The 25,453-nt window shown below is 40.7% G+C and overlaps 1 protein-coding gene across 9 annotated transcripts in view; it reads left to right on the top strand.

Annotated features, from left to right (window-relative positions):
• The window catches only part of TTLL5 (tubulin tyrosine ligase like 5), a 126,928-nt gene that overhangs the window by 65,674 nt on the left and 35,801 nt on the right, over positions 1-25,453 (top strand). For 8 of the 9 annotated variants that reach the window (XM_039553325.1, XM_039553324.1, XM_039553326.1 and 5 more), the window contains one exon: positions 9,751-9,905. The exons of the other annotated variant lie outside the window; for it this stretch is intronic. In XM_039553325.1, the coding sequence (XP_039409259.1) occupies positions 9,751-9,905 (155 nt within the window). The remainder of the gene's footprint in view (positions 1-9,750; positions 9,906-25,453) is intronic. 9 annotated transcript variants of the gene reach the window in all.

Here is a 25,453-nt window from a genome sequence, read left to right as displayed (position 1 = left end):
GCAGATGAAGTTCAGTGTTTACAAATAACCGACTATATGATAAGCAATAATTTTAACCTCTTGAATGATTAATCTAAAGCTTATTTCTTTAGGGAAGAAAAAAAAGGATTTTATTTCATTGAAAGCTCAGTGAAGATACCTGTTCCAAGTTAAGCAGTAAAGTCAGCAAAGAAAAATTAGTAGTGTGTTTAAGGAACAGGATAGGACATATATATATTAGTGTAAGCATCAATTACATAACCTTCCTCAAAACTGTTTTCACTTCTGGGTGACATCCCTAAAGTGAATTTAGGAAAAATAACTGGGGTTCACAGAAGAATGACTGCAAATGCAGTTTTAATGAGGAAAACATTAAATTTTTTTAGGGAGGAGATAAATGTGAAGGAATTACATAGAGCAGTGAAAGACAAGGTAAATAAAGTTTACTTGATTCATGTTTCTCATAATAATGAGAAGATATTCAGTTTAGCAGGAAGATACTGGAGTAAAAAATTATAATAAAAGTGAATAGTTATCGTCACAGATTATATTTACCTTCTGAAACTCCCTGAAATGGGATACCATTAAGGCTGAAAAATGAATAGGCCATAGTTTCCTCAGAGAGAATAATGAGCATTTTGCAAACGATAGATCCCTAGGTTTTACCATACAGAAATAACAAATTCATTTTCCTTATCAATAAGATGTTTCAGTTATGTGCATGGAAACTAAAATTTCTTCCATTTTCTGAAATATGTCAGACAGGATAGTGAGTTTGCTGGGCCATTGATCTGAACTGACCTTTTGCAGTGAAGAACATGTGCTATGCTGCTGCTTCCATATTTATGAGATTTTCTTTGTTACATTGCTTTACTGTAGTCAAGCTAAATATTTTCGTTACAGTAAGTGGGCTACTGAGACACTTGTGAGGAACTCAGTATCTGAAATTGGTGATTTCCCTAGTTATGTCAATCAGATAATTGCTAATTATTTTTACAAAGTGATGATGTCTTTGTCAATGTGTGTAGTGTAGCGGTTAACGGTGCATGTTAACAATACAATTTTTCAATTTCCTGAAGTTTTCTTGTTCAGTTTGCCCACTGCCTCACATGAGCTTAAAATGGCAACAGTACTGTTGGGGAAACAAGGCAGGTATATTGGTGGTTAGCTGTGGAATGATGCCTGAAGATACAGTTCAGTAAGCCCATTTCATTGCAGAGGGACTTAATTTTCTTTCTTGCTTTGATTTGTGATGTAGAGATCTTACTGGCTACTTTGTGACTTCTGGACAGCTGTAAGAGAGGTTTTCTGCCTGTACCTGCTGTAAGCCATTGGTCTTTCCTGATGGACAGATGGATGAAGACTGACCAAAATAATCCAAACTACTTTTCCTTCTGTTGTGTTCCATACCAGGCTTCAATCCTAAAGTCTTTATTTCATGTGTGTTTAGCATAAAATATTTCCATGTGTTTGCATTGCAGGCCTTTCTGTAGGGGGGACATTAAAATACACAGCGTGGGTGTACATCCAGAGCCAGGTGGCTGGATCCTGGATGCATATGAGTGTTTTTCTTTGTGAATAGCATGCTACTTCTCCCTGAAGTACACTGTAAGGTAAAAATTTTTGTGCAATGTTGTATCTGTGTGAGGTCCCTATCACTGTCTGGTGAGGGGGGGCTGCAGTTGATATCTAGCAGGCTGTAGTACTTCATAGTTATTAATGCTAGGGAACTGAAGAATGTGTTGAATTGGCCAGCTTGACCAAGAGGAGGAGGAAGAGGAGGAGGGGAAGCCTGGTGAAAGCTCTCTCTCTCTGTGTGTGGGAGAGTGTGAGATTTCAGGTCCCAGCTATCATCAGGAATAGCTCCAATTTTTGCAGCCAGGGAGTTTAATCACAGGGATAACATCAGACCACCCAGGCAAGGGCTATACAGAGCTGCCTCCTTCTTGGCTATGCAGCCAGTCAGTGCCCAAGATCCAGCAGCCAGGATTCCTGCAAACATACTGACATTGGAGATCCATTGGAGGATGGGGCACTTGTCTTATTCTACATTTTTCATTTAGACAGAAGGTAGAAATGAGCAAGAAGCAGATGAGTTTACAAAACCTTAGCACCAGGGAGAGGGAGTGAGTAAGAATTGAACGGAGCATTTTACAGTGTTCCAGAGGGACCCTGTGTGTGCTACGGGAATCCCAAAATAGTGAGCTTCATCTTAACATCAGCTACAACAGTATTGGAAGCCACACCACTCCTCGTTTACCTGTCTTAGTTACACAGTGTGGTACCCTCGCCTGCCTTGCCCTCGACAGAGCAAACTACCAGTCTGCCAAAACGCTCTGTACAGGTCCCAGTGGGCATCAGCTCTTTCCTGGCACAACAAGAGCATTAAATTTAGGGTACAGCAAATACAGAAATTTGGTGAGGCTATTTTCTGCACTGAGGAGTTTTGGTTTTTTTCAGTGATGATCCCTTGCTTTGACTCAACCCACTTTATCTGAGTCTTAGTCAGTTTTATTTTCTTTATGTAACCGTTTCTTTGGTTTTTACCTCTCCACTGATGGAGAGAAAGGGAAGTGTAAAGAAAAAAGGCATCTTACTGTAATTAGTAAGAGGAGCAAGAAGCAGGCAATCGACTCTGAGGGGCATTTTTCTTTCTTCTTTCACACCTCTGGACTCCTGAATCTTCTCCTCACTCAAGCTGTTCACACAGGAGCTGGAATTACTTTTTTTACTACTGATTTGTAGCAGCAGCAGTAGTAATATAACCAGTTGGTCTCAGCAGAGGTTGTAGGAAGTGAAAATATCAATGTAGTTTCTGCAGTGCTCATGTTGAACTCCTTCTGCTCTGAGGCTCCACAGGGAATAGAAGCAGAGGGTTTTGTTATGATGCAGCAACATCTGCAGATAGTCACTAAACAGGCCAGTCTGAGCAGCTAGGTCTCATGTTATGGGCAAGATTACACCCTGATCATCAAACTTTTGGCAGGATTGTGCCTTGTAAAAATCACTCCCACTGGAAGTTTTGAGGCAGAGAGAGTGTCTAAATGAAAGCCTGACTTTTTCAGGAGAGGGAAGAGGGGGAGTTCAGCCATCCACAGCAGCAGCACTAACTTGGGTTTTCTTTTTTCGTTGTTAAATGGATGCATATGCTGGAGACACTACAAAGGAATTTGCAAGTTTGTCAGGTTTCCCAGGAATGTCTTTGGCAGGTCTTTGTCTGGAACGTTTTCTGGAGACTGGAACACTTGTGCTCTGTATGCATATGTATATCCTGTAAGCTGGTAAGCTCAGAGAGCAAAGAAGGAATGTCACAGGCCTTTGGCCAGATCAGCCTTGGTACACACACAGATTTCACACTTCCCAGCCTGTTAGCCCCAGTTCTTCCCTCCTGGCCAGTTGTTACTGCAAATTCAAATCTGTACATAAAATGAAGGTGCTTTAGTATGGGGTTCGGTCAGCAAGATGGCCTGGGTAACAGAAAGGTGGTTCTAGAAAAATCTATTTGTGTTGCATGATTTCCTCATGGAATTTGTAGTGGTACATTGTTACACTCTTCAGACAGTGGTTGTATGTGCGTGTCTTATTTGTGATTTGGGGTTTCCTTTGCCTCTTAAGAGGCAGGTTAAGATGGTGTAATTTTTTTCTTTTTTCTTTTTTTTTTTCCCCCCATACTGGGGTAGCCTTTTGGATTCCAGTATCTTGGTGCATTAAGGAAGGCAAGACAGCTGGACTGTTTCCAGTAGTACTGGCAGACTGGCAAGCTGCCTTAGACCAAGTCATGCTAGCCTGTGCTAGATCGCAGATGTACCTGGGAGCTCTGTTGTAAAGCCAGGAAAATGCAACATGCACTAGGGAGAGAACAGGTTAACAGTGAGTATTTATATTGTTGTAGCATCTAGTCAGTCATCTCTGAAGGCTGAAGGAAGAAAAATAACTGAAAGAATACAGCAGATTTTTTTCTCTCCACATGGCAAATTCTTAGCTCTTCCCTTCTGTTAAAGATTTCATGGATCTTGAAAGCCTCAGGGGTATCTGTGTTTGAGGTAGGCTTGGCAAGTGAAAATACAGTGACTGTGGAAGCCAGGTAATGAAAGAAAAAGCACATTTCATTTGCAAGCTATTGGATAAAGATGGTATTGCTGGATGAACAATAAGTAATAAAATGGAGAATTAGGGATTGACGAGGGTCTTGAAGGATTCAAACTGGATAAACATATGGATACATATGTTTACATATGCTTACATATGCATATACAGAGCATATGGGTAAAAATAGATCAAAAGGCAAAGGAGAGCACACTACAGATGAGACATTTTGCACCTTTTCAGTTTTCAAGTGGAATGGTTCCCTCTTTGAGCTTATGATACAGTATCATCTTGTCCTGTCTGACACATCAAAACTTAAGGATTCTGGTCTGATCCTAAGGCAGAGGAGTAGTGATCTTACGTGTATCTTATCATGATCCTTGTCCAATCCTTTAAGCAAAAAGGTTTCTCAGTAAATAGTTTATTCGTATATGCCTTTGTAATCTGTTGATAGGGTGCATTGTGCTGAAAACTTTGTCTCCTCCTGTTTCTGTGAAAATTTTATCATTTTGAAGGTTTTTTTGGAAGAGACAAAGTAGGCCTATGGTTACTGCATTCTTTTGGCATATCTTTTAGGCCTGACATGTGAAATAATAGCTTGAGCTCTGGATCCCTTTTCCTCCTCACCAGTCAGAAAGATCCAAATGGAAATGAGAGATGTGTGAACTGGGAAGGATGCAGTGTGGCTCCAAGTAAGAAAAATTATCTTTAGACTTTGTATATCTGCAGTCTCCACCACTTTTTAGGCAACAGGATCTGACTGGCTTCTGCCAGAAAAGTGTTAAAACTGCCAACTGGAGAGGATCAAGGCAGCAATTTGTAGCGTATTGCTTGTTGTAACATGTTGACCAGTGAAATTTTGGATCTGCTGTTCAGGATGTTGGTAATGAAAATTTAAGTCGCTTTTTCACTGCCTGCCAAGAGGGGCAGAGTAATAACTTCTAGCGGTGATGTGTCCCTGTTCACCCTGGTTGACTCCTACAAACTAGCAAGAGAAGCATTCAGGCTTTCAGGAGGCTTTTCCTGAGTCCATGCAGGCTAATCTGCAATACTGGTTATTATTATTTTCTTTTTCTGATTGTTGTAATTCATGGCTTTAGCTTATTTGAATCATTAGAGAAGATCAAAAAGAAAATACTAACTTTATTATAGAAAAAAGATTATTTAATATGGCAATGGGAACTCTTGAAGGACTAGTATAATGTAGATCAGAAAAGTGAAAGACATTAAGCTCTTTGTCTGACTCTTGCTTGTGATTTCTTATTGTCTGTAGGATGCTATTGATTGGAAGCAAATTCTATCCTAGAGGTTTTTATTCCTATCTGTACTTCAAGAGTTCATATTTCCTATTGAATTTTTAAAGCAGATTAACGAAAACAAACCCCTCAACTCCTATGTTCAGCACTTTGGGGTATCATTCTGTGTTGTGGCCTTGCTTTCAGTCTTAAATTTATTCAGAAATAAATTTTGCTGAGTAAAGCGTGACCACGGAGATAAAGTCTTTTAAGTGTATGTGTCTCTGCTGTCAAGGCAAGTGTATTGCAGTCATAAACTTACCTTGTAACATCTAAAAATAAAAATAAAAGTTAAAAAGTATTTCAGCATTATGCAATAATTTATGTTTTGTCTTATTAGCGTTATATTGAAGTAAATATAACAGTACATATATGTACTGTTTCTAACACAGATCTCTATTGATACGGCTGTGACAACCCACGTGTTCTTCTCCCCTCCTCCCATTTCTTCATGTTACATCATAAATAGAAGTATGTCAAGTGGGTTCTTTTGCTTCCATGAGAGCTTTTGGGGATTTACTATACCATGGCATTCTCCAGTCAGCATGTTTGTTTCAGCATCTGACATCTTTGCTGTCCCAATCAGTTTAAAAATCGGAGCAAAACTTTGTGAATCCTTCTATTATAAGAGATATTAGCTGTGTATTGTCTTGCCTTTTACAGGCTCCACAAAGAACGTATAGATGTGACAATGTGAAAATTGGGATGTTTGAAGTGTGCAGTGCAGCCCACACAGGTCTCCTGTCATACTGTCATTGTCAGGAAAAATACTCTGAACTCCATCACTGCTAATGAAAAGCAGGAGTCTTACCAAGCAGGAGAGTTTGAACCCACCTTGGTGCAACTCAGTTTGAAAACTAATTTAATTCTTGTAGATCCACACCAATAACCAACTTCTCTGTTGAGCCCCACTCGCCTTTCTTTGTTTTGGAGAGATTTTTTTTATTTGTTTGTTTCTGCTCCATTACTACTATTTCTGAAGCTATAAGCTCTTCTATATGGATATTTTGGTCCAGGTGCTCTACATTACTTCCTACACCTAAGTACCAACTGATTTGCTGCTAAGTGTTTGCCTCTGTAAAGGGAAGACTGCAGTTCCATCAGGTGCACAGGAAGACTAGAAAATGAAGCCACTGCTGAGCACAGATGTGTTGGGAGTGCCTCAGTAACCCTCCAACACAACATCCTGGCCAGCTAATTATAGCAGCTGAAATGTCTCAAAGCATGGCACAGTAATAAGCAGTAACACCCATCTGGGTGGGCTGGCTGCAGCTAAACCTTATATTCTTGCTGGTGTTCTCTCTCTCTTTCTGAATCCTTTGCCTGTTTTTAATCCTGCTGTAGTTTAAACACCTGTCTATCTGGAATGTGTGAAATGTCCCTATTACCCATGCTAAGCTATTTGCTTAAAAAGACAGCTTTCAAATAAACAATGATACAGTATTAATGAGGAAAGCATGTCACAGTAATAGAGCAAGACTGAGGTGGTAATTCGTCAGACTAAACGGTTCTTGGCATCAAGATGATGAGGAGAGAAAATTGGATGACATCGTCTTCATTTCACACATTGGATATGTTAGCAAAGTTGTGATCACTGTTGCTGACAAGCTAAGAATTGTATATAACCTATTTTATTTACCATGCTGCTTTCTGTGTTAGCATCATTTACCATTCTTGCTTCTTTTCAGACAATAAATTCTTTGTGACCAGCAACTGTCATTGTTAGGTATTTGTATAGTGCCTGGCACAATTAGAACTAAATCTAATTTGAAGCTTTCTGTTACTGCAATGAAGATTCTTTAAAATTTAATTAAATTCTACAGAACACAGCAACATTAAGGGGTGAAGTAGAGGCTCCAAAATGACACCTAATACTGTTTTCCATATAGGGTGGATAACACTACCCATTACTAAGCTTGCCTGATAATGTCCCACTGTAAGATCTTGTCTTAAATTGCTTATAATGTTCTGAAACTTTATTCATTTGAATTAATGTTTTCTGTGCTTATTGTTCAGTTCTTAGAACACTTCAGGCAAGGTGAAGTATTCCAGCCAAAACCAAGGCTGGATTAAAAAAATATTTTGTGCATTTTAATATCTACAGAACTTTTCTTTTAAATCTCTTCATCTCCCATGCTTTGAAATAGCAATTTTGAATTTAGAGTTTTGTCCAAGCTTGATTGCAGATTAACTGTTTGAAAAGCTTCAGGTGAAATATACTCAGCAAGACCTGCTAGACCTCTCAGCTTCCTGAAGGTTCCCTCCACACTGAGGATACTAAACTGAATTTCTCTGTATTTGCACCTCTAGTGTACTTTGGTTTGAGCTTCTGTTCTCTTGTGTTTTCAGTAACCTGGTCCATGTTGAGTTGAGGACCTGTCTGACTTGACTGCAGAATGAGTAGGAATTCTGCCAGGGTGTGGAGAACAGCTAGGATATGGAGCCTGTGAAATTTGTATCTGGACATAATTTAGGAGAGGACACTGAGAACCATTCAGATGGAAGAACAGAAATGGATGGAGTGGTAGTGTGGTAAATGTGGTCCAGTGAGCAGCCCTCATTCAAGGACTGGATGAATGAAGAGGGTGGCAAAAGGAGAGGTCAGGGGAGGGGAATAAAACCAGAACTACTAGGATATAGGACATGTGAGAAACCAAGAACGGAAATGTGGAAAGACCAGTCAAGTAACTACTCCTGGGGAAAGTTCCAGACCTGAAATGGTGTGAGTCAGGGGCCATAAGTAGTGGGAAAGCTAGTGCTGGAAGTCTGTAAGAATGAAACTGTACTGAGGAAAACAAGGAGAATGACACCTGAAATGCAGAAGCTGAGACTGTGTGAGAATAATGACACACAGATGAGGAGCAAGAATGGGAAAGGATAGAGCTGAGAAGGGGTGAGATGAAAGTGGCTGCTTTTGGAGGAGTGGGCAGAAGCCTAGGGTATAACCACTAGAATTTAATTCTGTCCAGAACTTGAAGTAGGAATTCTGAACTTAAAAAATGCTTAGGTGCCTTGTACTATTAAACCACAGGAGGGAAAACTTACTTTGTTGTCAATGGCAATGTTCATGATCCAGAGTTCAGCGAGATGACTGTCTGTAGTCCTGAACAAGCCCATTTTAAGAGTGAGTGTAGTGTATTGCAATGAAGATGGCATGTACTTGTTTGAGTAATTGAGCACAAATTCCGTTAAAAGAGCGTTGTTAAGCTATGCTTAAGTCACACTTTAAGTGGCTTAATAAGCACCACCTTTGAGATGTGGAGCAGATGCAAGGCTAGTTCTTAGACTCTTCTTTCTGTGTCCTGTGTCTCATTGGCTATATGCCTTCCAAATGCCACAGAAGTGAGGAGGACCAATACAGGTAAGTCTTGTTTGCCATATGATCCTAATCTTTGTGCAGAACCTGATGTTTTTGCTGCTCCTAAAAAGTAGCATGTGATTGTGTAATTTGAGGTAGTTGTATATCAGGGCTTGACTGGGAGGCCTTTGCAAAGTTGGCTTTTCAACCTTTGTATTGTTTTATTACTTTTTTTTTTTTTTTTCAAAATGTAAACTGTTATACCGCTGTAACAGATCCATTGCATTATGTATTTTTTCAGTACATCAGCAGATAGGGCCTCCTTGCACGGTTTGATCTTTCAAGAGTATAAGCAATGCAGGAAGAATGCTTATGGAAGGAAACAATGAAATACATGTTACATGCTTAAAAACTCACAGATTTTAGAGCTTGATATTGCAAACATACACTTAACGTAATTTTTGTGTGTTTACTTGTGTGAACACACAGTGCTTTGTAAGTGGTTGTGTGAGAAGTTTCTTTAATGTGTGGTTGGGTTTTGGTTTGAATTTTATATCCAAGGTACGTATGTTTTTGGATTGTGCTTGTATGTTTGTGTAGGGAGGGGTAGAGACAGGACAGGTGCACATGGTTGGCTTACTGACACAGCTCACGACAACTGGAGAGATACTCTGGTCTCTACTCAGTGTAATATGAGCTTCTAGCTTTTGATCAATGCATGTGGAGTTAATTTTTCACATGGGAGGAACTTTCTTACTTTGGGATTTTTGCCCCATCTTTGTCCTTTTCCTTCTCTGTTCTTCTGTGAATGGCAGGGTTGTAATTTTCATGCTGGCCTCTGAATTCATCTCGGGCATGATGGATCTTGGTGTCATCTCTCACTGCTTTATGCAACTAGCACAGTGTTTTTTGCATTTGAAAGTTTTCCATTTTCTAACAGTTTCACTTCTCTTAGTACATACTCTATCCCATTTACTTAGTGATACATTTTTCTCTTTTCTTGGCATTTAATTGTTTCTGATAGTTTGTTTGGGTTTGTTTTTGTTTTTGTTTTGTTTCTTTTTCTTTTTTTTTTTCTTTTTGCCTCTTCAGTTAACAAACCTGGACTTGGCAAGTGGAGCTATAAGCAAGGGGAATGCAGCTGCCCCACAGAGCTACTGGTCACCACTCAACAAAAGAGGGCCACTGTGGCCTGTTCAGTCAGATACTCATAGAGATGACAAAAGATCTGTCTCTTCAGCAGTCAGGTAAGTTAAAATTGCTGCTCTAGCTTTTTGAAGAAGAATGCAATGCGCTCAGGAGCTCAATTGTAATCTGTGTTTGGCTTCTTGCTCAGATGTAGGAACATGTCTAGAGAAGGGCAACATCGCTGGTGAAGGGTCTGGAGCACAAGTTTTACGTGAAGCAGCTGGAGAAGCTGAGGTTGTTTAGCCTGGAGAAAAGGAGTCTTGGGGAGTGGGGGGTTACACTATTGCTCTGTACAACTCCCTGCAAGGAGGTTGTAGTGTGTGTTGGTCTCTTCTCGCAAATAACAAATGATAGGACAAGAGGAAATGGCCTCAAGTTCCATCAGGGGAAGTTTAGACTAGATATTAGGAATAACTTATTCACCGAAAGGGTTGTCAAGCCTTGGAACAGGCCACCTAGGGACATGGTGGAGTCACCTGAGGGTTTTTAAAATGTGTAGGTGTGATACTTAGGGACATGGTAGTGTTAAGGTTAACAGTTGGACTTGAGGATCTTAAATGGAGGATCTTTTCCAGCATGAGCAATTCCATGATGCTAACAGCTTAGTAATGGTTCTTCTCAGGTTTAGAAACTAGCCCTATGAAAATAGCTGTATTCCCAGAGCTGTCAGGTTCATGGTGAAATAGGGGCATAGATGAACATGGTGGATGAGAGGGAAATGTCTGTTTCTCTTTGATCATTTCCCATCCCTGCATCTGTAAGTTTAGGTTTGCTGGCATTGAAACATATATGCAGAATGCAAACTTAGACCTGATGCTGCAAAAATCTCCACTAAGTCCTCATCTTCATGCTTTTTCCTTGGATATCAAGTTTAGATTGTTCAAAGATAGAGCAGTATTTATCAGAGTTTCTTTTCCTGATGTCTTCTTTATACTCTATATTAATTTTGGACATTGGAATTTATATTTATGGCTTACACACTCATGGGAATCAGGGCAGAGGACTGATTTTGCAGTAAAACCATTCTTCCTGTGGTTCAAAGAACAGCAAGATTTACTTGCAGGAGTCTGAATCTTGGAAGCTAGGAACAAGGCAGACTTGCTGCAGTAACCAGGCTAGAATACAAGCCCAGGACTGCTGGAGATCTGAGTTCTTCCTTTCCACTCCAGTAAATAATATTGATTCCTTTGCCTAAGCATTCATTTTTATCTTTTAAAATGGAATAATGAAGCAGAGCTTCTCCAAGACATGAGTTTAGGTCTGGAAAGTACTGCATACATTAAAATGCCGTTCTTATCACTGGTGCCTGAATGCTGCTGGAAAATAGAGGGAAGCGAGAGAGGGAGAAACACAGTGCAGAAGGCATGTGATCTGAGTGCTCATCCTTCCCCAAATCTTCAACAGAAAGATTGTAATGGGATTTGGAAAGCTCAAGCAAAATTGTTCTTATTTCATCAGTCACTACTTTTCATCCTGCCTAAAGAAGAGGAATGTGAGGAACGTGAGAAATGAATTCCTGGCCTGTTTCTGTTCCAGCACAATGTTTGCCTCGGGGGTTTAAAGTTATTGAGAGAAGTGGTGGTGTTTCTACTCTTGGACCCCATCCAGGCAAGCTATTACCTAATCCAAATAAAGAACCTATCCAACAGGTGTAAACTGCCTTCCCCTCCTACATGGCTTGGGAGAGCAGCAGCATGCAGGCTGTCCTAGAGCTTCTGTTCCTTTTTCAGCTCTGTTTGCACTTCTGCATGGGCTCACAGACATAGCTGCAAACCCCACCACTGCTGCCCAAAGCTCCATTTTGAATGACTTCCAGGGCTGTGCCTCATCTAGCATTGTGTGCGTAGTTTAATGCTTTTAGTTAAAGTTTCTGTTTTATTTTGAGCAGCAATCTGAAAATACTTCAGAATTTTCCAGTCACAACTGATAGAAGATTCCATCTTCAAACCTTTTAGGAGTCATTTAGTCTTTCACTACTTCAGTTGCTTTGTTTTTATCCTCAGAAAAAGAGTCAGAAAGATGCCTTAAGATTCCCTGTTGAGTTATTTTATCTTCTTGGCTGCTTTTATTGAATGGCTGAAATACTGGGAGTTAAGAGTTTTATGTAAATCTGGAAATGAAAAAAAAAATTATTGAGGCAGTGCTGGATTACTTGGTCTGTGAACTTGAGTTTAATGAGAGAATTCCAAAAGGAATATCAAGGTTATGATATGTGGAGATGGCTATCTTGTATTGTAAATGCTTTTTTGCTACTTGATTGTTACATTGGAGCAAGCAATTCATAGAGGGTCATCTGATGGGTGTTAGCCTGTGCTCAGCACTGGCTGACTGAAGAAAAGCTTCCTGTTTTGTTCCATTAAGATTCTCGTCTATCAGTTACAAAATTCAGCAAGGATGGAAATGTTCTGTAAATGGGTCTCTTATCTGGCTTGCACTTGGCTCCAGTTCAAACATCTGTCTCTGAAGTGCAGTCCTCACAGTTTTTGTATGGCTCTGTGCTAAATCTGCTGCTGAAGGTCGTTAGAAAATTTTGGTTTGATGCTTGCAGTCTGTAGGATTCAGGCTATTCTTTTAGGCAAATCATCTATCCCTTTAATTCCCACTCTCCCAATACTGACTTAACTAAATGTATCTCAATAGAAGTTATCCCTTCTTTTGTTGATTCCTTTTCTTTGCATGAGATGAGGTGACAAATTAGTGGAGTACTTGCCAAAAGGCAAAGGAGGTCTTAGGTTTGTAATAAAGAGACAGGGGACATTTCTGGATATGTTAAAATGTTATTTTAGAAATCTGCGCTGCTGTGCATTTTGAGATTTTTTTTTTGTCACTTTCTGTAAGCATTGGCACCATTTTCACTCAAATGGTGGCCTAGCCTGTTGCTGCACCTCAGACAAAGAAGCCTGCAGGGCTGCAAAAGAGGTGAAATGTTCCAAGTTGTGTGTGGCCTTACTTCTAACTACTGTGACATGACTGTCAACCTCTGCCACATTTGCTGCAGACCTGCCTTTGTTGCCCTCTGTATATCAATGAAGTTATGCCAAATCTGTTCTCTCCTTCTTTAATCCCAGTCCTGTCTCAGTGCTCTGTCTCAGTTCTCAGCTTCTCACTCAGTCCATCGGGCAGGATTGTCACCCTTTCACATCATGCTGTAAAGGCACTAAATGTGATTACGTGTTTTGTAGTAGAGTTACTGAAGATTACCATATATAGTTTTTATCACAATTTTAGTAAAGTAATCCAAGGACCACAACCATGAAAGTGATTCCTCATTATCCAGTGAAACTACGAGTCAGCTGAAGCCAAGACCGTACTAGAACTGCTCTTAAAAAAGCATTCTCTTGAAAGCATTCTTGGTTGTATAATAAAGGTAAAAAATCAGGTGTTTAACAGAATGAAGCTTGTTGATTCAGAACATAAACTAGCTTTTAAGTACCTGTTAGCAAACAGCTGCATGATCCCTAGTTGTGAGGACAGTAGATGGAGGTTAGTAGAGGCTTCTGGCACTGGAATTTGCAGCTGCTGTGCCACTTGTTTTTTGAAAAAGACAGTGGATTTCTTCTCCAAGAATTACTTGGGCTCTGCAGGTCACTAAATATCTAAGACCTGGACCAAAGCTAGCAAGAAAGATGATTTTTTTTTTTTTCCCCTAGCTGGTACAGATTTCTGTGTTTTCAGTGGGCACTTTGGATTCAGCAGCAGCCATCCTTGCTCGTGTTCATCTTGTAGAATTCATAGGAGCAGTAAGTTGGCAAGAATTCAGCAGTGAAATGGTCAGTGTTTTCTCAGATCTCTGTTTCATTAGGTTCTTGCTCTTTCATAACATTGATCTCAAACCTGAAGACTGACCACACACTTCTAAACTGCTCAGCATATTTTTTCCTTGGATTTTCTGACAGACTTACTGAATTTGGTTAGGGCAGGCAGGCAAGCTTCCTTGTCATCAGTCAGAGAGTAGAATGGCAGTCAAATTTATATTACAGAGCCTGTGAAGGGCTACTGCAGTCAGAGAAAAGGGAATTCTCTTCTTTTCCTTGTGTCTGAAGTACTTCTTAGCTCATAATTTCTGCCAAGGTGCTCAGGTTTATCAAGAAATGATGTTTTGTTTGTAGACTGTCTACTCTGGTTTAAATTATATAAACACATGCTTTTTCAATTTTCTGATCTAAAGGGGTTTTAAGTGTAATTTACTGTGGTATCACTCTCATTGATAGTAATAGCAACAGCTCTCAGGGCTTCACAGGCTGTGTGCACATACCTGCTGTCTGTCCAGGTTCCCAAACAACCTCTGCTTTGTGTATTTTCTTTTTTACTTTTCCTTGCCTAGAAGTATCAAATAGGGTGGGAAACCAGAAGATGCTGACCAGACATTTAGCATCTCAGATGCTTCTGGGTCACATTGCATATATTTACAGCTCATGTACAAATGAACAGTGTGGGTGCAGGAAATCCGGTATTCTACTTAAAAAGCTTCCTGTGCTTGCTCTAATAGAAACTGTGTATCAATTTGTATGCCAAAAATTCTACACAGCAAAATGATTGTACACTCTGCTCTCTTGCACACCCCAGCTCATGAACTAAGATTGCTGTGCTGCATCCCCTGACAGACAGTCTCCCAAATCAGGACCTTCCTTTTAATTGCTGGCCTTCCTTAACCTGGGCTGGGTAATGGATACTTTATGTCCTCCTTCCCCACCTAGTGCCTACTACTGCTTCTTGCCAATTTTACTGCTAGGGGTACATGTGCTATGTGTTCTAGGTTTCAGATGCTCTGATCACACCAAGTGTATATCCTTTGGACTTGGGAGGAAGAATCCCAGGTCTCTTCTGAGAGTTTTCTCTGAGCTGGTGTATTTGGCTTCTCTAGTTTCACTGAATCTTTGAGTGTTGCCAGAAAGACCCCAAACAGCAATCACCAGCTAATTATAGTTCACTGGTCTCAATCCTTTGTGTCAAAGGGGCAGCAGTTTGCTGTGTTTGACATGAAGGGAAGGTGAAAGTGGCTTTGTTGTTTCCTCAGTTTTTATTTTACATTTTGGAGCTGTGGAATGTAAAATAAGAAGTCACACTTGGACCCTGACTGGCTCTGAAGAGCAGTGAGAAGAGGGAGACTGAAATAGACAAAAGATGTGAAGGGTGATTCTTGCAGGGATAGAAGGGTGAGTAGTTGATGGGACAGTCTTGCTTTTTTTGCAAGACTCTTGAGCTAGGCTGGGGTAGGCTTAGCATGGCAGAAGCAGCATGGTATTGTAGTAGGGGCTGTGGGAGAGAGTTAACTGTGTATGGGCTTGCAGCTAAAAGTAAGGACAAGAGAATTCCTAGGGATCTTGGCAGCTAATGCCAAGTTTTTATAAGAATAAATCTCTTTCTCTGTGTTACATATGTGTTGCCTTGTAGTTCTGGGTTGATGGTAACTTTATTCTCTTCCAAATCATTTTTTTAAGCTCCCTGCAGTTTCTTGCAAAGTGGAGGCTACCTGGCGGCTCTCCGGTGCTGCATTTGCCAAGTGTTCAGAGCCTATTTGTTTGCACAGCATCTAGGTGTAAGGTAACTTGGAGGCTGTGTGGCACTGATGCCTTTGGAGGAAATGAAGGGAGAAAGCAGCAAGCACTGAGTGTTATACAGTAGGCCCTCGGTTCAGTTTGAGCAAACTGCAGTGACCTTAACACCTCTCTCTCTAAGCAGTACAGAAGTGCCAGAGCAGCAGCAGCCCAACAGCACTGAGTCCAGCCCTGTGCTAGCACAGCCGCATGTCTGTTCCTTGTTCCCCACAGTGCCTGTTCTCTTCTCTTTACCTTAATGCCTGAATTCAATTTCTTTATTGGAGGCGGAGGAGTAATTGAGGGTGGGTTCAGTGATTTTTCTGTGACTTTTGTCTGCATTGCCTCAGCAGCCCTGTCATGCTGATTCTGCCTGTGGTCCTTGAGAGGCGGCATTTCTGAGAGCTCCGAATTTGGGGTTTTTTACTTCCTGCTCAGAAGAGGTTTGAGGAGAGGAGGTGAAAACTACTACCTGGGTAGCTGTACATTTTTGCAAGTCATCCCATTTCTAGTTTGTGTATGTTCTTCCTCTCCATGTGCATCCATGCATATTTGTGCCTGTAGCTCCTGCCTCAACAGCCTCTTGCCTTTTGTTGTTTTTTTTTTCCATGCATGTCTCCCAGGGTCACCAGTGACAACTTGTTAAGTGTGGAAGTGAATTGGCTGACTTAAACTTCAGAAATACATGGCTCGCCTTGTATTTTTTTCTCTCTCTCTCTCTCTCTCTATATATATATATATTGGTCACACTAAGGAAACTTACGTTGTCAGGGCCAATTGCTCTCCATCCTGCTTGGAAATTGCTCTGGGCCTCAGCACCATGGATTGGCACAGTCCTCAAGGATCCCTGCTTCCCACAGCTAGACCTTGGCTCTGTCTGTCTGGAGCCTCCAGGAGAGGAAAGGCGGAAAGCTCGTGACTTGCCCAGACAGTCTGAGGCCTGGCCCTGCAGCCTCAGCTCCCCAGACGCTGTTGAGTCGGACTTGGCTGGCAGCCGCCACACTGTTACTTTTCTGAGGTAATAAGTGAGATTAATCACAGGACCATTTTCAGAGGCAAAGGAGGTTTGTGCTGCGTGCAGGGAGACCGTAGGAGCCACTGCTCCGGCTGTGAGCCGGAGGTGAAAACTGGGGCCTCACAGCAGGGCACCAGTGCAGTTGTGCAAGTGTGGCCTCCCTACTTGGCTGCTTCTGGGAAGCATTGCTGGAGCTGCAGCCTGATGCATCTCCTGGACGGGCCCTGGCTGAGCACAGGGGGCACAGATCTGCATTACCTTCGTCTGCTGGCCTTGCACAATCACATCTTTGCAAATAACTCTCAAAATTTGAGGGGTACCAGGCGTCTTTTTGACTGCATGACTTCCAGAGGTTTCCTTCTATTCCCTGCAACATACTTTGGAGAGCAAGCAGCCCACATTGATAGGCGGAGGGAAATGACAGGGGTCTCCTACCTTCTCCTAAGCCAATACTGCATAATGGGTTTTCTATTTTCAGCTGCCTCCACAAACTGACCTTACTCTAATGTAAACACAGGATTTGCTATCCTGGACCGGACTGCTGATCTCTTGAATTCTCCCATCCTCTGCTTCAGAGCAACTATCACCACCGACATCAGTAGAAACACAGAGAATGTTCTGATGGACAGCAGGGAAATTTCCTTTCTGAGGGGGAGCTAGATTTTGCCCTCTAACTGCTGATAGCTGGCATGCAGTTCTTGCAATACTTAGTTCTGCATAGTCTAGTGTTGATATTGTCATTAGTCATATATTTTACCTTCTGCAAAAAATGTAGTCCCCCTGAATTGCAGCAGTGAGTTCCACAGGTGTGTTGCATATTATGCAAAAGTTTCCTTCTTTAATTTTTTCCCAGATTTTGCCAAAAGTCTCTGTACCTGTAATAAGATCACATGAAGACAAACAGAAATGCTTGATTTATTTTCTGGCACTATTCATTCTCTATCTTTTTATCATCTCCCTTCTTGTTTGTCTCTCCTAAACTAAACAGTTCCATTCTTTTCAAATTCTAAATGGAAATCTTTCTGGCCCTCTAATAATTGTCTGGCTATCTTTATAGAGATGACAAGAAATGAAAACAGTACAGTAAAATGTTAGTTTCATGTAAATAACACTAGTGTATCTCTAATTTCTATCTCAACTTACGTGTACCAATATCCTGTTGGCTTCTGACCATGCTAAACACTGAGTTTTTTATTAATATGCAGTTGTTTTTCTTTGATTATTACAGTAAATGTCAATCTGAGCAACAGGTATAAGTAGTTCATTTTTTTTCGGGGATTTTTTTTTTTTTCTTTCCCCATTCCTTGCTAGGTAACTCTCCTTTTCCTGCACTGGTGGATTTTGTTGGCTGTGATGGAAATTGCTTGATCTTTTCTGTTCGATTAAACACCTAATTGAATATAGAACAAGTTGAGATCTCCTAGTGTCTTTCACTACTTGACTCATAATATCCCCCCAGTAATCCCCGATCTCCCGTGTCTTTGAAATACACTGTATCAGTTCCAGCTATTTCATGTTACAAAGTGACGAGCACATCTTCCTTTCTCTGCATTTATTTAAACCTCTTATTCACCATTAAAATACTTGTTTTCCAGAGTGGTTTTCAGAGGGTTAATGTGCCTGTAGTTCTCATGGGGGAGATGTACTCTGCTCCTTACTTTCTGTAGGAATGAGGGGACCCTGTAGTCTGGTGCTCTGTAGGAGTGGCTCTGGCTACAGCAGCCTTCCTCTCTAAAGGAGTTCTGAAAGGGTTACAAGGGAGCCTTGGCTGTTTCTTTGAGCTATTTGGAAAGGACCGGCCTCAGACAGCTTGGCAGGAACCTGGGGCCCTGTTTTTTCCAGCCCAGCCCTTCCTTCTGCACAGAGCTGTCAGGGAATCCCACGAATGTCTGGTTTTCCCCCTTTCCTGATTCTTTTAACTGTATTTTTATCCATCTGTGACTCTTCCTCACAAAAGGATCTCAAATTTTATCCATTGATTTGCCTTGCACGTAGTGAAGTATAAATGAAAGCTGTGCTACCATGCCGTAGCTGTTGGAATTAGTTCGCAGTTGTGCAGCTGAGAAGGGCATTGGGAAGTTCCCCAGAAGAATGTCCTTTCTGGCACTGATCTTAAGGCAGGTCCACCTGGCCTAAGAACAGAGGGATTGAATGGGCCCATCTTTGAGCTGTGCTATTCCTGTGGGTTACGGTGAGGCACTCTGAAATCTCAGGGCTTCGTGTTCTGTATCCTCTCGATCAGACATAACAGAATTCTGCTTTGTAAAAATGGAAATCCTCTTTGTAAGCCAGGCTTATGAAAGACAAGGTTAGTGACTTTTCCTTAATTTGCCTCATGCTCTCCAGGACTGTCCTGAAGTTGAACTCATTGTGAATATTTTGGAGATTTCTAGGTCTGCCCTGCACTTTTCACTTCAAGAAAATGGAGGTGTAGTGGGTAGTGTGAGAAGGGAAGTTTGGCTACTTGTGAGAGCAAAGGTCTTGAACAGCTGTGTTGAAGACATTGGTGTTGTGCAGCTGAGGAAGAGAAATTGAATTAGGATTACACTGCTATCTCAGTAAGCCTGTCAAATGCTGGAAGTAGGGTGGGATCTGAGTTCCATGTAGAAAGACTTCCAGAAGGCAGCCCTCATGTGGGGCAGTCTGTGGACAACCCTACGAAGTCAGCAGCCAAAGGACCTGGAATCAAGCTCAGTTGAATTAAGGGTTTCAGTGACCAAGTACAAATGCCAGAGCAGGAGGTAGCAAAAGGGGCCAAAGGGTTTTCCTTCTGACTAGGCTTTGTTTTGGAGCTACCTTCCATTGTACAGTGAAGTTTCCACCAGCAACGCACATTCGTATTTTCCATCCAGCCCAAGGTCATGCTTTAGCTTGGCTTCCTCAGGATGAACAGTGTTCTTTTTGGTGTTTTATACGGTGATATAAATGGGAAATCCCTGCAAAAGCACAAAGAAACCCCTTTCACGTCCCTGAAAGTGTTACTTGGCCTTTCCTGTGAAGATTCTGCTTTCACCTAATTTCCCCTAGCTTTCTGACTGTTAAAGTTTTGTAGCTGACACCAGAGTTTGCGAACTGCATGCTGTTGGCTCTATGTCAGCCTGTTACTCTCTAGGGTTTCTCTGGGCTGCAGGTATCAAGCAGCAGCTGTTTGTGAATCACGCAGAGATCCAGTGTTTAACAAAAGCCCCTTTTGAAAAAGGGGGAAGGAGAAAATGTAAAAAAAGCCAGGATTATTTCAGTTCCCCTGTGTATGTCATGACAGCTTTGCTTGGTGATCCTGTTCAGTAGCTCCTAGGTGTAGGTATGTTGTGTAATCTGAAGAAGATGCAGCAACCAGAACTCCACTGGGGAACACCAACTTTTTGTTTAGGGAATAGTGTGACTTATAATAATGAGTTACATTTGTGGTTACTAATACTTTTTTAGTCTCTACCCAGCACTGGATACTATCAGCCATTGAGTAGTTTGGCCAAAATGCTCTGGGCAAGAGAACTTTGGTTGGTTAGGAGCAAGAAAGCTCACTCAAAAAAGCTTGTTACTCAGTTGTCCAGAACCAGTGCCAATTACAAGAATTTTTTAAGTGCACTGTTAAGGCTGGGCTGTGCAGTGTCAGGATGGAAATACCAAGAATTCTTTATTACAAGCAGTTATTTCTAGGATTTCATTCTGTAGCAATAATTGAAAGATATCTTCTTAAAAAAAAAGGCAGGGAAGAGTGGGCAAAAAAGCTGGGTAGTGCTTAAAGATACCAGTTTCCAGATACTCTCCTATTGCAAACATGGCATTTTTATTAATATTTCTTATCTGAGAACTGTTCATAACAAACCAGCTGGGGAGATGCCAGGCCAGCCTGGCTGATTCAAATCTACTTAAAACTGGTACTGAGACAACAACCTTTAGTAAAAGGAATTTAAGAGACCTCTGCTGGGTGGTTGGACATGTGAACAGGCTCCCCAGGGAAGTTACCATAGCACCAAGCCTGCCAGAGTGTTTGAACAATATTCTTGGGCACATGGTGTGACTCTTGGGGTGTCCCTTGCACAGCCAGGAGCTGGATGCCAGTGATCCTTGTGGGTCCCTTCCAACTCAGGACATTCTATGATTCTGTGTTGCTTGGCTCCTTTGCTTGAATTTCAGATTGTATCTGGCTCAGTAAATGTCTTCCACTCCCCTTTCTATCTTTCTGCTATCTGTCACGTGGGACTTAACTGAAAAGTTAGTCAAAGATGATGTGGCAGTGCTGCACATGCTATAGGCAGCTGGCTCTCAGGGATGCTTCACCTGGGCAAAATTGATCCTCTGGAGTAAAAGGGCTGTGACTTTCGTGGTCCAAACATTTTACATGCATAAAGATTTCTTCATTTGCTTACTACTGGAAAAAAAAATTAGAATCTTCTCGGGGAAGAATGTAGCCAAGTTGGGCCATGAATGTCTTCAGTGCTGAAGATTCTGAGTTTTTTCACAATACAGCTGAGAAAATGTTCATGTTTGGTAGACTGTATAAAAATGAGGAGGAAATCTCAAGTCTCGACCATCTGTTTGTTTTTTGATATTGGGATAAAGGTGCTGGTGAATAAAGAGGTATAAGCTTATCTTCATTTATCCTTTTGAAAAGTTGAAGATGCAGAGACTTGAAATTGAGTAAGTTTAGGAATTTTGTTTCTTGGTATACTGGTTCTTAGTTCAGAAAAACTTTTCACAGTCAAATTCTGAATTTCAAATGAGAATTTTTTGTTATTTGTTAAAGACAACATACTCCTTAGTGTAGCGACTTCTACTTCCCATTGCAGTTTCCTAAGACTTCAATGGCTGTGGTGTTAGAAAGAACTTGAAATAACTTCTTAGAAAGAATGTTCTGTTCGATACATTTCTCATCTCAGCTCCACTAGACACTTGGGTGTGATTCTTTGACAGTCTCATGATGCTAAAGATTCTGGCTTCTCTGTAAATATCTTCTGATGGATCATAATTTGAACAACAATTAAAGGCTTTCTGATTCAGGCAGTCAGCATGACAAAGAGAACACAGTCCCATTTTTTGTGAAGAAATCAGTAAATCAAAGTGTATGTGGAAGATTTAAGCACAGGCCCAAAAATTCAGCCCCACAAGTGATTCTTCATAGACTTTGCTGTTCTTAAGGTTCAGTGCTTTGATGAGCACATCCCTTTCCAATAAGGAACTGCGTATAATATCTCCAGGGTATTCTCCAGGAGAGTGAGATTTTCATTTCTACTAACAGTGATCCCCCTCGCCTTCTGTTTTCAAAATTCCTTAACAAAAAATGAAGGAAGTTTAGAGTTATCCCTTGTGAACAATTCTAATGAAGGCTGCCAATTAAGATTGTTTGGAACAGCTGTCTTTCATAGAGTTTGGTTTTGCATATTGACAGTTTGCTTATATATCTTCAAATTTCAAAAACCTCAAGAAACCTCAAGAAGGAGCTGTGTTTTAATGTGGAATTAGTTTTGTTAAAAAATCAGTGGGAATAATAACTTCTCTGTTATCAAAGTTCACAAATATTGGTTTTTTTATTTTAGTTTCTATAAGTAAGCACATATAATAAATTTAAAAATATTAAGTAAAATAATAGATACTGGAAAAATAATTTTGAAACCCCAGTTTTAATAGTTGGATTATTTTGGTATATTTAAAGAAACTTGGATCCAATCCATCTTTAGTCATTTAAATATTTTGTTTTTCTGTTCAGGACATTGTTTGCATAACTGATTTTGCTTTTTTCAAAGTTCAGAGTCATGTTTTGATTTGTTTCTGAAATCCCACTTTCCTGCTGCTGCTGATAACCTGAATGATTTAAATATGGAAGTATCCTCTGCTATTCAGAGGACAAAATTTATGCATCAATTTCTAGGTTTGTTTTGTGGTGTAGAGGACAGAATATGGTTCATGTAGTGCAGAGGTTTTCTCTATTGATATTTTCTAAATAGAAAAAAAGTTGTTAACGTTCTACGATCTCTAAAGCATTGCAAAACCTGAATGAGTGTAGACATTACTGAGAAGCATTTCTGTGAAAGGGAAAAGAACTGTGGTGCTGGGTATTTTGCTGTTTGCATGTTTCCCTCTGAAATTATCTAAACTCCTGGTATCATGTAACTTTATGAATTGTGAATTATTATGCTTGTTGCTACACAAGGCGTAGTTGTTTGTGTGTTGTTTATCAAAATCTCACTCTGGTGTTTATGGTGTATATTGTTTGGTAGCAAAACCAGGTACCAACTACTCCTGTCATTTACTTTCAGATTTTTTCTAACACTGTTAACCTTCATGTGAGAGCTTGCTTACCGTCTTACACTCCAATGAGTTTCTAGAGCCTTAAACACAGTACACAACATGAAGGTTAACCTCTTTGCAGATGTTTCTGTGTTCACCTCAAGCCTTCTGGAGGCCATGTTTGGACTCTTACCTGTCTGTACTGCAGATGAATTTTCTCTGAAATATACCAGTTGTGGCCTTTGAGTCTGCTCTATTTAGAATATTTGCTGAAACATCATGAAAGGCATCAAGTATAAAGAAGCAGCATGCAATGGCGATTTCTTGATGGACACTGTTGTTATTGTCCTTGCTTGATGTGTCCTATCTCTGATAGGAGGGAAGTCTTGAAAGGACATTGTTCCACGAGTGGCTGGGGTATTTTAGTCTGCCCTTTTAAGGGTTTAGCATCTGCATCTTTGATGTAATCAGAATTCCATGCAATAACTTGGTGAAATTCCTGGGGTAGAGATTCCACGGTTCCCATCTGTGTTCCTGAGTCTGGGAGCTTCTGACTAATTATACAGTTTTCTCTGTACTTATAGGAAACAATTTCATTTTGGCTCTAGAAAAAGGGATTGGGTTGGAGTGGAATATAGGATTGTGTAACTTTTTTTCATGTTTAACCACAAATTCCACAAATGAAAGCTGCTGTACTTCCTCTGAAGATACCTACTCTTGGCTTTTGGTTTCCAGAGTCAGTAGAAATATTCAACCCCCATATACAGTCCAAAGACCTATCAGTTAAAAGGCTTACCCAAAATCTGTCATTAATGAATCCAGAAAAATTGCATCCCTAAGGAAACAGCACCCTTCCTAGATGCCTATTTTCAAACCCCAAGGGGAAAAGATGGGTATAGTGTGCAGTTGGGATGACCAGCAGAGCTGGCACAACTGCATTGTAGACTCTTCTGTCCATGCTGGAGGAGAAAACATAACAAATACAGGTGCCTGGAAAAAACTGAGATAATTTAAAAGCTTTTTTCCTAGGTCTTGCAAACAAAACTAGTGCTGACAGTCTCTACCTCCTAGCCTGCAGTTGTAGGTAGAGACAGAAATCTCACGAAAAATACTTCAGGCACTGGGTGATCAAGTAAGTTTTGTGCAACTTGAGCATTTTCTGCAGACAGGATCTGAGAGAGAGGGATCTTTCAATGAATACTGGACTGAATATTGAAGTGTGGGAACTGCATTTTAGAATGTGCTGTCTCATCTCGTGGTAGTATACAATATAATTATCTCGACATCCTTTTACTCATCTTCCTCTAATGACAGACTTTGTCTGTCATCAGATCTATCAGTTTCCTGGAGAAAGATTTTGTTGGCCCAGTTTACCAAGATAAACCTGAGCCTTTTCTGTAGTTTCAGAGGTTTAATTACAAATTTCCTGTTCTCAGTGCTTGTTTTCTGTCAGCTGGCCTTCTTGGTCAGCACGTGTCTTGCTGCCTGCTGGGGAAAAGGAGACAACTGAATGATTTGGGGCTCTCCCATGATTTTCCACTGCACCACCTGTTTTGGAAATGGTTGTAGACCTGCCAAACACGCTGAAGTGGTTAAGTGTACCAGCTCCTAAAGAAGCTGAAGGGGAGGAGTGGTTCTTGCCTGATGGGTTTTCAAAGGGAGCTCAGACTTTGATGTTCTGTTTTAGCAGCTGCTAGATATAGTGCCTCAGCCCTGTGCAGCACTTGTGGCCCCAGCCTTCATGCATTGTATTCTTCTTTACACTTGCCAGAATGGAGGGAAGAAAAAAAAAATAAATTAAACCAAGAGTATGGGCATTAGCAATAGTGTTGCTTTGTTATATTTTACACTTTGAGTTACAGTGCCTTGTGCTGCATGCCAGTGAAGTACCTTGCACTTAATTGGGCCTATTAGAGTAAGAAATTTATTTCACTTCAGCTTTCTTTGCCTTTCTATTTGCTTCTTCCTCACCATCTTCTGCTTTGTCTGCTTCCAAACTAATTGCAGTAATTTTAAGCTTTTGTTCTGTAATGACCACATAAAGTAGGCAGAGATTTACATCTATGGTGCACCAGAATTCCTTGCTTAGTCTAGAGGGACTGGATCATCTTTTCAATAAGGATTGAGGGAGGCAGAGAAATGTGGTAGCTAAACCAAGGCTTCATATAAAGCCTCTGTTAAAGCAGGAACAGACAACACTCTGCTGTATCTGCTGAAGGCAGTTTGCTGGGAATTTCCCCTTTACTCACTTAACTCTTCACTGCCAGAAATAAGATCCTGTAACTCAATTTGTTCCACTAATATTGAACTTCATTATGATAATGTGAACTCCTCTCTGATTTTGCTTGTTGAAACATTGGTTTACTGGAAATGCTGGAGGCTGAACTCTGTTTTTGGGTGAAGAGCCAGATAGATTCCAATAGTAAGAGTAGAATGGGGACTGTAGTCTGTATAGTTTAAAACAAGGAGGCCAAAATTGTGGTAAGCTGGAATGGTCTCTTTTGGCAAGGCAGTACACTTCTGTGGTATTTATCTCTGGAGGACGAAATCCAAAAAAATAGGGAGATTCTTGCTCTGCAGTACTAGCTTTACTGCAGGTAAAGCTTTATAAAAATACAAGCCTTTCTAGTCTTTTCTTGCAGTTCTTTACAGTAAATTCTGGTATGTCATCACCCAGGCAATAGAGAGGGACAGATGCATAGGAATTTCTGGGAAGGAAATGTCACTACTGGTTTTTCGTCTTTGTTCCAGTGCTGGCTGTAGAATTTCTAAATTATTTTCTCTTTCCATATTAAAAATCAATAACACCTAAATCAAAATTGAACCT

Source organism: Corvus cornix, chromosome 5 (genome assembly GCF_000738735.6).
Source record: "Corvus cornix cornix isolate S_Up_H32 chromosome 5, ASM73873v5, whole genome shotgun sequence".
NCBI lineage: Eukaryota > Metazoa > Chordata > Aves > Passeriformes > Corvidae > Corvus > Corvus cornix.
The sequence above is the reverse complement of the archived record's forward strand: the minus strand, read 5'-3'. Positions and strand labels throughout refer to the sequence as shown.